This window comes from Hippocampus bargibanti, linkage group LG06 (assembly GCF_051943395.1).
Source record: "Hippocampus bargibanti isolate YZ-2025 linkage group LG06, ASM5194339v1, whole genome shotgun sequence".
In the NCBI taxonomy this organism is placed as follows: domain Eukaryota; kingdom Metazoa; phylum Chordata; class Actinopteri; order Syngnathiformes; family Syngnathidae; genus Hippocampus; species Hippocampus bargibanti.
Window position 1 is genome coordinate 11,634,366 of NC_142739.1, and position 15,446 is coordinate 11,649,811.

Sequence of the window (15,446 nt, forward strand, 5' to 3'; positions counted from 1 at the left end):
TACCTTATTATATTTGTTTTTATTTTGCAAATAATTGGGTAAAGGATGATGAAATAACAAAAGGTATATGGAAGTGTCCTTAAATGGTGTCAAATAAAGGATTAGAAACAAAACCCGGAGGGGTGCGGGGGAGGGCACAACATCTTCATGGATACTGGTTTACAATCCTATAGCGTCTCAATACAATGAAAAGACTTGTCGTGTACACCACGTGCCAGACAGCAGGCACTTGTTAGTGAACATTTTTTGAAGTATTTTAGATTTAAAACTAGATGGTTGCGATTCAAGCTTTGATTCTGGGTAAAAAAGAAAAAGGCTATTGGTTGCAAAAGAGGCGGTAGTTTATTTCTTGTTTACTGACATCGTGCCTTAAGGTATCGTAACACCCACTACCAGCTCATGACATGCAGCACTCTTCTGTGCCCCTTTCACTCTGAGATCTGCACCTGTGTGACTTGGGTTTCTATTTTGTATGCAATACAAAATCTAAACAGCAAAGCATAAATAAAATTGATTAAGATGACTACAATCAGTATGTAAATAATTAGTGATGATGTACAGTATCGAATATATAAAATTGAGAACCAAAACATTTGGTTACTCTCAAAATGACACCGTTACACATTGTTTACCCAAAGCATCACACTTATGTCAAGGGAATCATTTTTATTGTTGGTAGATTGTCAAACAACCGGTGCATTGGAAATCGTCACACATCAAAACTGTAATGTACAGATGGGCCCACATGTTTCTGGGTTGTTTCAACATTGTCGCAGATATACAGCGGAACAGACTCAGGTGCCCATGATGGCCATGTCCACAGTGAGTGACTTTTCCATCAAAGCTGTGGAACAACGTGGCAGTCAACTTAAAGGGCGGATGGTCCCATCAAAGATAATGGAAAGAATGGATATTCCCTTTGAATTCCCATAGCCGCACAGTTCAACAGGAACATAGAATACATATTGATTCATATAGCGCTTTAACAACAGCTGAAGCTGCAACAAAGCGCTTAACATTGACAGGTATCATGTACAGCAAATAAAGCAGTCACAAAGTTAGTAGAAAGCACCAGGGAGTGAAACCAAGATCGAGTAGAAATCATGCTGAGTCGAATGCCAAAGAGTACAAGTGAGTTTTGAGACTGGTTTTAAAGATGGGCAGCGAGGGTACTTGCTGAATGTTTAGTGGTAGGTCATTCCAGAGTCCATTGCTCATTAGTTATTTGTTAATGCAAGTTTTTATCATTTGGTATATATGTATCCCTAACATGTTATTTGTGGTGGAATCTTGTCAAGCCCTTATAGAATCCAATTGTAATATGGGGAAAATAGGAGGATTGTGGTGTGAAGTCCCAGACCCACTTGACAAGTACCAGGAACATTAGCCCAAAAACCTTTGTTTCAAGTTTTTTTTGTGATTTTATTTGCAATAATTTAGCGCAGTACAATGTTGTGTAGCTAATGGACAATGAACTAATGAAATAACCCTCTCCCAAGTCAGTCTATTAAATTCAGGTTTCGCTGCAAAATGAATTACATTTACCACTTACAGTTGTTTCTTATCCCTGTCTCTCACAGGTTGCAGTTTTTCATGAAAAGCAGTAGGACAAGGGTGTAGGGTCAATGTGGACCTGCAAAATTCTGTTGTTTTCCATTTCAATATGGTATACATGACCATTTTGTGTTTGGGAGCCTTTTACTGAGCATCATCTTTATAAAGTTCAGAGTTGCTTGTTCTGTAGGCACAAGGGGACACAAGCCAGTGTCTTATTGTGCTGGTCCCAAGCCCGGATAAATACAAAGGGTTATTTATGTAAGGAAGGGCAGCTGACGTAAAAGCTTGGCCAAAACAAACATGCGAATCAAACCTCTGAAGATGGAGGACACTGATTCGCTGTGGCGACCCCTGAAGGGAAAAACCGAAAGGAAAAGATGTGGTATACCCGAGGGATTGGTGCTACTCCATGATGAGTATTTCACTCATCTGAAAAACTTAAAGAACTGATATAAACAATAGTTGTCCTTTATTTTGCCGTTCATTATTATCAAATTTGGCTTACTAATCATGTAATTACTGGGAAATTTAATCAAAGAAAAGGTGTAGTCATTTACAAGACAACACATAATCATTCGGTGACATTTTCAATGCCAGTGAAGTCCTTTCAGACTGACAACCTGAGGAAACAGTATCTGCTGAATCCATACAGCCATCCATTTTCCAGACTGCTTAATCCACATTAGGGTTGTGGGGGGTGCTGGAGCCTATCCCAGCCATCTACAGGCATTAGGCGGGAGACACGCTGAATTGGTTGCCAGCCAATCACAGGACATGGAAAGACAAACACCCAGTCACTGTCACACTTCGGGATGATTCAGATTATTCAATCAGCCTGCCATACATGTTTTTTGGAATGTGGGAGGGACCCAGAGAAAGCCCACATGGGCCTGAGGAGAACATGGAAACTCCACACAGAGAGGCCGGACCGGGTCTTGAACTCACGACCTCTGCACTGGGAAGCCGGTGTGTTAACCCCACGACGACCGGGCCGCCCTCTACAGAATACAACCCAGTAAAAATGAGTATGTCAGCACAGTCTGGTACTGGTGTCGGGAAACCTCAGTCAGCTTGAATACCAGACTCTAATGCAAAGTCTTATAGTAGCCAGTGTTTGAGTGGACGACTGAACGGTACAACTATTTGATTCTGTGCCTTAGATGCCCAACAACTTGAAACCCAGTGTCTCACATTTTGTTTATATCAGTACAAATCTTGTGATGTCATAACAAAGTGTTTTTTTCAAAATAATATGGGTATTTTGGTTAGTGTTTGGAAGGAAATGGCTCAATTTAATCAGGAATAGCGGAATAGCAGTCACCCACGCAGCAATGGCCTCTGTCCTACTTAAATTGTAGTGCTCCCTGAACATCCGTTCCCCGGGATCAACAGTCAAATGCATTCTCCCTTCTTCCATGGACATTGTCTCAGTACTCTGCAACCATACTGCGCCCAATGGGAATGTAGGACTGTCACCACTCATGTGTAAAACACTTCACCGGATCCAAAACATTGTGCTGACAGTTGGTCAGAGGTTTCTCTCATTGTGCAACACTTGACATTTACACTCCCGAGGCAGCCAACTCTGGCATCAATGAGGGTGCCCCCAGCGGACGGTCAGCAGATAGTGAACTTGGCTGTGGCGACCTGACCCAAAGGTTAAACAATGCCTTCTGTAGCCACAAAATAATCGCAAATATGGCTGACATCCACAAGCCAAGAATCAGTGTTAAGTATGTGTGGGCGCAACATCCTCATGACCCTGGTCGTCGGATATTACACACTACCTATTTCTCCAAAACATACTGATTGGAAATGCATGATGTAACATAACAGGCTGCACATCTTCAAAGAAGTTCAATTTTTGACTCATCAGTCATTGTTTTTTCATATTTTTTGAGGATGACCAATATGTATTTTGGTCAATATGAGATGACACGGTGCATTTTTGGACAACATTGGTTTTTGCATGGGAACTTTCCCATGGACGCCATTTTAGGTGAACACTGCCCATTCCGGAGGCCAGTAAGGACTGGATTTCTTTGGATGTTGTTCTAGGTTCTCTTGCAACCTCCTGGATGAATTGTGGTCATACTTTTGGTGTCATTTCAGCATGTCAACCTCTCATGGGAATGCTTGCCACTGTTTCCAATGTTATCCATTTGTAAATCATGGCGCTGACAGTGAGTTGGGTAGCTGCAGTGTCTTGGAAAGTTTTCCAGACTGGTAGACTTTTTTTACCAATTTATTTTCTTGATTTTTTCTTGAGATCTTGCAGCCAGCCTACTTCACTTTGTTCAACAGATGTGGTGGTAGGGGGTGTTGCCTGTGAAATTGAGTTCAACTTTCCCAAACCCATCACAATTTGTGATTTAACAAGGAAGGACAATTACTTTTTTAACATAGGGACAAGTAGTTTTTACCATAGAAATCAGACCATAGAAATCAGGAAGCGTGCAAAAGTTATTTCATAGCACTGTACATTCAGGTACAAGTTTGGCCACAGAAAAGAGTTAACATGCATTTTAGGAAAATTGTTTTCACACAAAGTGGCATGGATAGTTGGTCTTGCATTTTAACCATCCTACTGGTCTCACAATCATCTCTTATTAGTAGCCTTACACACGGGACAGCGGGCAGAGGAACATTTTAGGATAATGTTGCCTTTGATGGCCAGTGTGAAAGACTATTCTTTAATTTGGTGAAAGAGCAAAATGGACATTTGAAAGAGGATCGATAGAAAAGGTTCAAGGACTCATGTCACAAACTATCAAGATGAAACTTGAAGTTAAACTTGAGAGGGAGACTTGTTGCTACTTATGAGTCATGGACCTTTGAGTTCCAACCCTGGGGCCAAACACCAGAGCCTTCAGTGGAAGAGTCAGACAGGGCTCACACTCTTTTCTCACAATTATTTACCAACCACAACCAAATGGCAAAATAAACAAACAAACATCTCTTGCAGCTAGTTATCAATTATCATCCTTTTTTCCAAGAGATTTTCATGACATCCGCAAATGTCGTGATATTAACGCAAGACCTCACTTGGATGCTGAAATCTAAATTGGTTTCTTTGCAAACTAAATCCAAATGAATTCCAGCTGATTGACTAATGAGATGCTAATGGGTTGCACAGAGACCACGCTCGATGCTTGTACCCATGGCACTGCCACAGTCATGTTTAGGAGCCCAGGAGCTTAACATGACCTAAAAACAATGAAAAGTCAGATTCATGGTATTTATTATTATTTACATGCAGTCAATAATAAACTCAACAATGCGCAAAAATCCAAATAAGAACCACGGGTTAGCCCGTTTCTAACTCGAATTTTGGTCACAAGGATGACTGGATAGCTGATCATGATGGAATATTGGTTCTGCTTGTGCTCTATGTAGAAGTAATCTATGTCTTTTGAGTACAGAAAGTACTTGTATGTGCGGAGTCTGTTGCGTAAACACATGAAAATACACAAGGAGAGATGTGCCAATTCAGAAATCGCACACTTTTGGGAGGAGAATGCCGACTACTTTATTTGTGTGGGCAGTGACATTCATTCATTTTGTGGAAGTTTTGTTGATCAATGTAGATCGTCGACATTACATTGATTTGCATCATGACGTTGTCCGTCCAACTGTTCATTTCACATACAAAAGATTAGTTTGATGACTTTAAGGATAAGACGTAACCAAAAGAAAATCATGACTACATTGTCAAAGTTGCATCGAACTCACTCCCGCTGCCTTTCTAACTCATTACATGCCATTCCCGAATTTATTCGGGAATTGAAAATACGACGTGGAGCGCCATTCCCGAATTTGATCGGGTTTTGGTTTTTGTTATGGGGGGGGCGTGCCGATAAAGCATAGAGAAATAGCACCCGTAACTGACACGATGCCGTTTAATATGGTGCTACATAGTTTTGAAAATACGGTTCTTAAATCTGTTGATAAACATGCAATAGCTGCAGCCTTTTGGTAAGCTTCTCCTAATGAAAGAAAAGCCCACCGTGGTCACCAAAATAACTTGATTATGACAGAAGTAATAATTTAAAATGTCATTGATGGATGCATTGTACTGTACCTGCAAATAGGTTTGAATGTATTTGATGGTAAAAAAATGTTGACTACGTCCTTCAATATCACCATGAAAATAATTAGGAGAAATAATTTTACGGAGCTCACCTGCTGCGATTTCCTTAAACATTTTCTATTAAAACAAACAGGCAAACAAACACATGGTCATGAAGGCAGAGCAAAATATATACAAGATCCAATAATTTCTCTTCATGAATTTAATCTTTAAAAATGCAAATTAATGACATTTTGCATTGAAAATTGGATAAAGAAACTATCACAATGAAAGTAAACCGTGACAAATGTGAGCTATTATTGTCGATACCATGGAAAGTAACTATTTCTCCAGTTCTTGGGTGGAATTTTCTGGTTAACTACATTGTGAAACAGAGAAACAATGCAGAAATTAAATTTGATGTGTTTAACTTTGTATGTTGTAGGGGCAATGCACAAGTACATTGTATTACTCAGGGCTTTTGACAAAGTCATTAAAAACAAAAAAATAATCCTAATAATTATAATAATCTAAACACACAGGTCAGGAAATGGTCTATCGGTTTTATCATCGGTAATCATTTACATGTAAGAAAACCTTCGGCTCTTTAAGAGATCTATTCTTTGTAACAAAAAACAAACACATTCAGAAAAACTGACTTGGAGGACAAACATTATAGTTACCCATTATTCTCTGAGCCATGAGAAGTCTGGTGTTGAAGAAATGTCTCCAAATGTAAGAATGTCTCTGTTCACTCTGTGCATTCATAAACAACATGGGTATGTCCTTTGTCATTGAGAGTCTGGTCCACCATGTCATCGTCCTCTATATCATCGACATGACTCTTCCCATTCGTACCAGTGGCCTGGGATGATTGTTCCACAATGGGTTTATGCCAAGCGCTTGGGTGATTCTTAAGGTGAGCCTCAAGTGTGGAAGCATTCATGAATTTAGCAGGACATAAAGGACACTTATTGTGACATCTTTTATGAGAGCGTAAATGACGCTGGTAAATATATGCCAGTCGAAATCTCTTCCCGCATTCTTGACACTTATAGTTGACCCGGCCTCCTTTCTTTGGTCTCATCCTGTCCAGATCTACTTCTGATGCAGCCGGTTTACTGTCTGAATTGTGGGTCACTGGTTCTATGAACAACTGTTTCAAACCTGGGTTTTTTTCTATGTCATCTTTGTGATTCAAAGTTAGATGCCTTATTAGATCACAGCGCTGAGGGAAGTGTCTACCACAAAGTGTACATTTGTGCATTGTACCCTTATGGTATCTCATGTGCCTTGACAAACTACTTGAATGATTGAAGCCACGTTGACAGACCTTACAGGAAAATCGTTTGCTATTTTTACTTTTACCCCTTTTATATATAGATACAAGTGTTACCTTTTGCTTGGGCTTGATCAAGTCTTGATTCTGCTGGTAAGGATACCTATTTCGATGTGTAAACTGATGCTCTTTAAGTCTAATTATATTTGGGAACTGCCTCCCACATAAACCACATCTGTAAGGCGTGATAGATGGTGTAGTGTCAAAATTGTAGCTTGTATTCTGTTCGTTTATGTTATCACCATCATTGAGGTCAATAGAATTCCCATTACTGTAAAAATTTTCAACTGGTCTAGCGTTATTGTTTTTGGACTTTCTGTCAACTTCTGATGCGAATGCAGCATTCGACGCCTTACCTTTGCAATGGTGCTGTGCGTGAGTCTGAAAATCTGACAACCAAAAGAACTGTAACTTGCATTTCTGACATGGATACATTTTGTTAATCTTGTTTCCATCCTTGTTCAATGAATTTTCTGCAGTGGCAGAAATATGACTCTCTTTTTGATGCGCAAGCAAGGCATACGGTTTAACGAATCGTTTTCCACAATGGCGACAGGAATGAAATCGTTCTCGTGCGTGTTCTTGGAGGTGTGACTCTAGCGCTTGTTTACCTTTAAAGGTGTTGCAGCACAATGTACACCTGTAACTTTGCTGTGCGTTACTATATTGATGGTGGATGCGTAAACTATGCAAGCTGTTGAATGACCTACTACATATTTCACAACGGTAATCAAACTTGGAAGGCGCTTCCTTTGCATTGTTCAAGTCCACTGACTTCTGTAAATTTGGCTCAGGAATGGATTGGGGCCTTGGAATAGGAGACAAAGGTTTGACAGAGGGTGTGAAATGTGGCAAGTCGACAGGAGAAGGTGGTTTCATGAAGGAATGTGACAGCGGAAAGCCGTTTACAACTGCTAGAGTGCCATTTTCTTGCAGCACAAATTCTCGAGGGACCTCAAATCCATTGGATGATCCGTCAAAGGAAAACGATTCCAAAGGTCCATGAATAGCCATGTGGTCTACAACTTGTGTGTAATGAGAAAACCCATCACCACACTCTGTACAGATGAAGGTACATGGATCTCCACCGAATTGTGTTGAAGAAACACTGTTCAATGCCTTCTGCCTTTCCATGATGAAATGATGTGGTCCATGTGCTGAAGGCATCACTTAGGCGACACGAAGAGCAAAACTCCCAGAAATCATTTCCATGTGGGGTTATAAACCAAACTCCTCAGTCTCTCAATAAACCCAATTGAACAATGTATCCTTCACAGCTCCACATGGTCATGGTTTTAACAGCATCTAGAAGGGAAAACAAAAGATTAAAATAATGATTACAATGTGACAACCACTTCTCTTCGTATCGGCTACATCACAATTTCAGAATACAGTGAGACCTCAACTTAGGAACGCCTTATAATACGAACTTTTCATCATACGAACGTCAAATTTATGAAAATTAAGCCTTATAATAAGCATTATTTTCATAATACACACCCACCATGGCCGGTCCATCAAGCACACGACCTTCGGATCTGGCGGAGTGATCTTCGGCGGAAGCACACGACCGAACAGCGCTCCAGCCGGCGCTACTTTCCACACCCCCTCTCATTGAATGCACACGTCGATCGCCTACTTCAGGCCCGGCCAACCCGCGGCTCCCGAGCCGCATGCGGCTCTTTGGCTGATTTCATGCGGCTCTTCAGGGGCCGACTCGCAAGGGGCGTCCACATGACAAGCGTAAAAAAAGTTTGGCGATGTACCGTAATTTCGTGACCATAGCGCGCGCTGCACATTTTGGAGAAAATTTAAGACTTTTAAGGGCACCTGAGAATCGTGAAGACTTAGGTTCACCTGATAGTCGTGAAATTACGGTATCAAGCTGACCATGTGACGTTAACACGCATGTGCGTGTGATGAAAATCAATCATTTATGTCGTAAACAACGGGGGGCCAACCAATCAGAGACTCGACACAAATTGTTTACGACGTAAACAATTCATTTGCGTCAAGTTCGCTCTCAAAATAGCAGGGAAAAATGCACAGCAAAACGAAAATATGAAGACGAACACAGGACGTTTTTAACAGAGTGGGAGAGTTTATATTTTTTTGTTGAGCGTAAGGACAAGCCATTCTGCCTTATATGTCAGGCGTCATTGGCGCATTTCAAAGCGTCAAATCTTCAGCGCCACTTCAGCTCACTCCATGCGAACATCGACCAAGAATTCCCCAAAGGGACTGAACTTCGCAAGCACAAGTTGGTCACTTTAAAAACTCAGACTGAAAAGCAGATAATTTTTTTCCGAAAATTTACAAAGCAACCACGAGTGCATTATGGATCTGGCTTTTTTGGTCGACATGCAGTGTCACTTGGACAAACTGAACCTTACCCTGCAGGGTAAGTCAAAAATTTTGCCTGACTTGGTGCAAAGTGTGTTTGCGTTTGTCAACAAACTGAAGCTGTTCAGGGCGCATATTCAAAAGGGAGATTTAACACATTTTTCCACTCTGCTAAAAGCCAGCGGGCAAGTCACCACCGATACCCTGGATAAGAAAAGACCCAGATATGCAACACTGGTTGAAAACTTGCACGAAAACTTGTGACCCGAATCCGTGATCTACAACTGAAAAGCCCGCAGATTACGTTCCTTGTCGACCCATTTAATGCGGAGACGGACTGTTTGAAAGCCCCGCTAGTCACAGATGAAGCTGCGGCTGAGTTAGAGATGATCGATCTTTGTGAGGAAGATCAATTGAAACCTGCTTTAAGGGAAGGGACCATTGAGTTCTGGAAATGCGTGCCAATGGAAAAATACCCCAATGTCAAACCGGCTGTGCTTAAGATACTGTCAATGTTTGGGTCAACATACGTCTGCGAGTCTGTGTTTTCTACCCTGAAACATGTGAAATCAAAGCATCGATCGGTTCTGACTGACACTCATGTAAAAGAATTGCTTCGAGTGGCAACAACAGAATGCAAGACAGATTTAATGAGGATTGTTCAAGACAAAGAATGCCAGAAGTCCCACTAAGCAACATGCAAACTATTGTCAATTATTACATTTTTGTTTGTGGACTTGGTTTTACTGAATTTGTGTGTGGAAAGACAGTGTTCTTTGTTGCCTGTGGTTTTAGTACTCTCGGAGTCAATTTCCAATATATTTGCTGATTTTGTATTTAAAAGGTGATACTTATAATAAATCTGTCTGAGCAGAGGTCTGTGTGTGTGAGGGATGGGGCGATGGAGTGTTCATGTGTGTCCATGTTTATCAAAGTCAGCGTTATTGTCGAATATGCACATATGCATGGCATACAGCACAGATAAAATTACTGTGCAATCGGACCCAGCGTGCAAGGCACTTATAATGACTTTAACAAACATAATAAACACAAAAACGCCAATTTGACGGGAGAGGGGAGCCGCTGCGTGTTCACGCACCGCCATCTTGATGTGGCTCTTTGCAGTAACATACCGTATTTTCACGACCAAACGGCGCACCGTGTGAAAAGGCGCAGTGTCATTTATGTGTGCCATTTCTGTATTTAACTTACACATTGAGCGCACCGGCTGATAGGGTGCAAGTTTTATATACCGGTACATATCCTCTACTGCCATACGTACGTCCGCCTCACAACAACACACAGGCACACAAGTGTGCGTATTTAAAAAAACAGATCGGGTGCAAAACTGAGTTTGGTAGTGCTTTATTTATTAATTACAAAGGAATAACATTTTGTAATCATCACTCAATATGCGTCGGCATGGTAAAAAGGAGCACATTACCGCTACCGACTTTTCCGAAAGCTCGAACCACCGTGCTAGCAGACACGTTAGCCCAAGCATCCACAATCCATTGGCAAACAGTGGCGTAACATGTAGCCCTTTTCGTTTGCCTTAATAATGACGCCTTCTGGCAATGTCTCTTTAGGCAAAGTCTTTCTTTTAAGAAATCACAATCGGGAGTGTCTCTCCGTTAGCATGGTCAAGCACAACAGGAAACAAAGCGTTTTCGTGAGCTTTTCAGAATAATTCCCCGGCTGTTGCTGCGCTACCGCAGGACTACGGTAGCCCGGCGAATTATTCTGAAAAGCTCGCGAAAATGCTTTGTTTCCGGATGGAAAAATGGCACAGGTTCATAAAACGCCAGCACCAAGACGGACCTCCTTGGAAATGTTCAATTTTTATTTCTTCCACTAGCGTTACTGCTACTACAGTGCGCGTCCGCACTACAGGGCGCACCGCACATTTTGAAAAAAATCTGAGACGTTTATATGCGCCTTATGGTCGTGAAAATACGGTAGTAAAAAATGTGGCTCTTAGTCTCTGACTGGTTGGCCACCCCTGGCCTACTTGGAGCTTTTTGCAGAAAATTTTACTATTATGGGACCGGAAAATAAATACCACAGGCTCGTATTCAGCCTCAGTTCAAATGTGGTGCGTTATGATGAATAAATTGAAAAAACTACCAGCCGTACACGTCTACTCTGCTCTGCTCTGTTTATTTGTCATCCAAGACTTGTGGTGCGTTCAGGTTCGAGAATTGCGCACGACTTTTTATGACTCTAGGCTGTTTGGAAAGCATTGTCTAACTGAATGAGCAGGGACAAACACTTGCCAACGTTTCTGTGTTGATACACTTGAACGCACCCCCTGTCAAGATGCGATAGAAGTGATTGTGATTGGCTAAAGGGTAGAGTCATCTGTCATGGTAAGCCAATCAGAGCGAGTGTTTTCACACACACCGGAACAGCGTGTCAATAGTCGCGCTAAATTGTTACGTGCGAGTTGACAGCTTGGGCGGGGCCGCCGCTCGCGACACTTTCATTTCATTTCAACGAGTCACTGTCACCTCACCAGTGACATGATTACAACGAAAGTGCATCGCTATGTCTTGTGCTGGCAAATCCAACAGTTTGCTTTGCACAAGGTGATCGTTAGACGCGAGTGTGCCATTTTATTCGCCCCGCCCGCCTTCTTTTGTTGCGTTTTATTCGGCGTCCGTGGAATCATCGGACTTGCGCCTTTTGTTGTCATAAAATCTTTTCCAGCACCTACGTACGGGACTCGAAGTGAATGCAGATGACATCGAGGAGCTTGTTGCTGACCATAATGAGGTCATCAACACAGAGAATTTGATTTGCCTTCAAGACGACAAGCAGAAGCAGGCCATTCAACAGTTGATGTGTAGGCTTTTATTGAACAGTTCCATCCTGAAAAGGCTATGAGAATCATCAACATGATGAATGATAATGTGATGCCTCAGTTTCGTAAGACCTAACAAGTCAGAAAGCAACAGGTGTCAATTAAGAGCCATCAATGACCATCACAAATGTAAATAAAGTGATTTTATTATACAGTGCAGTGTATTTCTTTCATTACAATACAATTGTACATTTATTATACATAGGATAAGGTAGGTTGTGTGTAGTTTTAAGGCTTATTTAGTTGAAAAGTATATTTTATGGTAACCCGGGAACGGAGTATTCCCATTTTAATGGTTTCCTATGGGATTTTTTTTTAGATACACACTTTTCGCCTTACACACTCTGTCTGGGAACCAATTAAGTTCGTAAGTTGAGGTCTCACTGTATCAGAATCATCTTCAATGGACTCGGATGTAGAAGACACAAAGAAAATGTTTCCAGTAGTACAGGCTGCACGAGTATCATAAACAAGGATAAGACAAATATGTTTGGAACGACATTTCACAATGTATGTGGACCGTTGTGTGATGGTGCCACCCAATGAAAGCAGTGAGACAATGTGAAAAAGTATAAAGAAGAGGTAAAATGATCAGTTGTAGGATATAATACTACAGTGAAGAAAATAACACCCTGCTATTTTGGGATTTCTTACACTTAGAAATCATGGAGGGGTCTGAAATTTTCATCAAACAAACAAAAAAGAAACATCCTTAAAATCACAATGCATTATTTTTTTTCATGATTCATTTGTGTGATATAGCTGCAAATAAGTACTTGAACACCTGAGAAAATGAATGTTAATATTTGGTACAGTAGCCTTTGTTTGCTATTACACAGGTCAAACGTTTCTTGTAGTTTTTCACCAGGTTTTCACACATTGCAGGAGGGATCTTGGCCTACTCCTCCACAAAGATCTTCTCTAGATCAGTCAGGTTTCTGGGCTAACGCAGAGAAACACAGTTTCAACAGAGTTTGAGCAGCCTCCAAAGATTTTCGATTGGGTTCAGGTCTGGAGACTGGCCGGGCCATGCTAGAACCTGGATATGCTTCTTACGGAGCCACTCCTTGGTTTTCCTGGCTGTGCGCTTCGGGTCGTTGTCATGTTGGAAGACCCATGACCCATCTTCATTGCTGACTGAGGGAAGGAGCTTGTTCCCCAAAATCTTACAATACATGGTCCCAGTCATCCTCTCTTTAATGCAGTGGACTCATCCTGTTCCATGTACAGAAAAAAAACCCAAAGCATGATGCTACCACCCCCATGCTTTGCAGTAGGGATGGTGTTCTTCAGATTGTAGTCTTCATTCTTCTTCCTCCAAACACGCTTACTGGAATGATGACCAAAAAGTTCTATTTTGGTCTCATCTCACCACAAAACGTTCTCCCATGACTCCTCTGGATCATCCAAATGGTCATATGCAAACTTAAGACGGGCCTTGACATGTGCTGGTTGAAGCAGAGGAACCTTTCGTGACATACGTGATTTCAAATCATGACGTCTTATTGTATTACCTACAGTAACCTTGGAAACTGTGGTCCCAGCTCTTTTCAGGTCATTGACCAGCTCCAGTCGTGTGGTTCCGTGCTGATTCTTCACCTTTCTTAGAATCATTTAGACCTGTTGAGCGCGCGGTCAGGACAAACCATCTATGATTTGGCGGAATTTAACACAAGTAGGTATTATTGAGCTTGAATATTTCGTTGTGTAATAATATGTTTTGAATGTTGAAAGTGATTCCATTTTTCAATAAATGTTGATTTCTTTGCCCCTTCGATGGAAACTTAAAAACAGACGCAATCTTGATAAATCACAGTGCATATGTTATTTTAATCTATTTCCATTTCCTCCTCCAAGTATCTGCGAAATAGTTTGTAAATGCCATATCTTGCATATTCCTTGAGACAAATTTATTAACTGATCAGGGATATTTTTCACATTTGAAAGACAGTTAATAAATTGGGTTGTAGTGTTTTTACTGTGCTATGAGGTTTGTACATACTACATTTAAAGGACAACCGGCACCATTTTTTGTTTTTGTTTCCCACTGACATCAGAAAAACGTTTTATAGCATCTAAAATACCCAAATCAGGCAGGCTGATATTTTTAGTTAAATGAAACCAAGAGGTGATATCTTGCATGGGGCTCCACTCCGATTGAGATTGACCGCCATGTTTAGCTTCTTGGACTTTTTTTCACCAAGCTGCTTGGCAATTGCTCCGTAGCCCTTTGCAGCCTTGTGGAGGTGTACAATTTCCTCTCTGGTGTCCTTGGACAGCTCTTTGGTCTTTGCCTTGTTACAAGTTAAAGTCTGACTGATTGTATGGGGTGGACATGTGTCTTCATGCAGCTAACGACCTCAAACAGGTGCATCTGATTCAGGATGATACATGGAGTGCAGGTGGACTTCTAATGGGTGGACTAACAGGTCTTTCGGGGTCAGAATTCTAGATGATACACAGGTGTTCAAATACTTATTTGCAGCTGTATCTTCTTTCTTTTTAGGTGATCTCTGACAGTGGACATGCACCTACGATGAAAATTTCAGAACCTTCCGTGATTTCTAAGTGGGAGAAATAGCAAAATTGCAGGGTGTTCAAATACTTATTTTCTTCACTGTATAACAGTTGTTCAGTTCATTCAACTTCCAATCCGCATATTTCTCATTAGGGTCCTAGGTGGTGCTGGAGCATATCCCAACTGTCTTTGGACAGTACACAGGGCACACCCTGAATCCATAGCCAGGCAACCGCAGTGTACACAGATACAAGCAACCCTCCATGCTCACACTCACACCAAGAGGCAATTTGGAGTGTTCAATCAGCCCGCTATGCATATTTTTTATGAAATGACACAGGAAGGCCGGAGCAGTGATTGAACCCACGACCTCTGCACTGTGAATATGTGCTAACCACTTGAATACCGGGCCGCCTCAATTGTACATTTAGTGCAGAAAATCCTAAAGTGATCAGCAGCAGTATTCGTGGTACAAGTGTGCAATTATGCAGATGTGTGTAATCTGTAAATCCATATTTTACTTTTTCGTCCGACCACTTTCTTTTTTCGCTGACAGCATGGGGAGTCTCACTAAGACACACATACAGTGAGACCTTGGCTTACGAACTTAATTGGTTCCCAGACAGAGTGTGTAAAGCGAAAAGTGTATATTCCAATTTTTTCCCCCATAGGAAACCATTAAAATGAGAATAATCCGTTCCCAGGTCTCCATAAAATATAATTTTCAACTAAATAAGCCTTAAAACTACACACAACA

At 41.3% G+C, this 15,446-nt stretch overlaps 1 protein-coding gene across 1 annotated transcript; it reads right to left on the reverse strand.

Moving 5' to 3' along the window:
* Positions 1–5,834: 5,834 nt before the first annotated feature.
* Positions 5,835–8,132, reverse strand: LOC148896484 (uncharacterized). The gene has a single exon (XM_088998300.1). It carries the CDS (start codon positions 8,130–8,132, stop codon positions 6,378–6,380), a length of 1,755 nt encoding a protein of 584 aa, XP_088854426.1. The 3' UTR covers positions 5,835–6,377.
* Between the last annotated feature and the right edge of the window lie 7,314 nt (positions 8,133–15,446).

Coding starts and splice junctions, on each gene's coding strand:
- LOC148896484 (XM_088998300.1), bottom strand. CDS start 8,132: ATGCCTTCAGCACATGGACCACATCATTTCATCATGGAAAGGCAGAAG.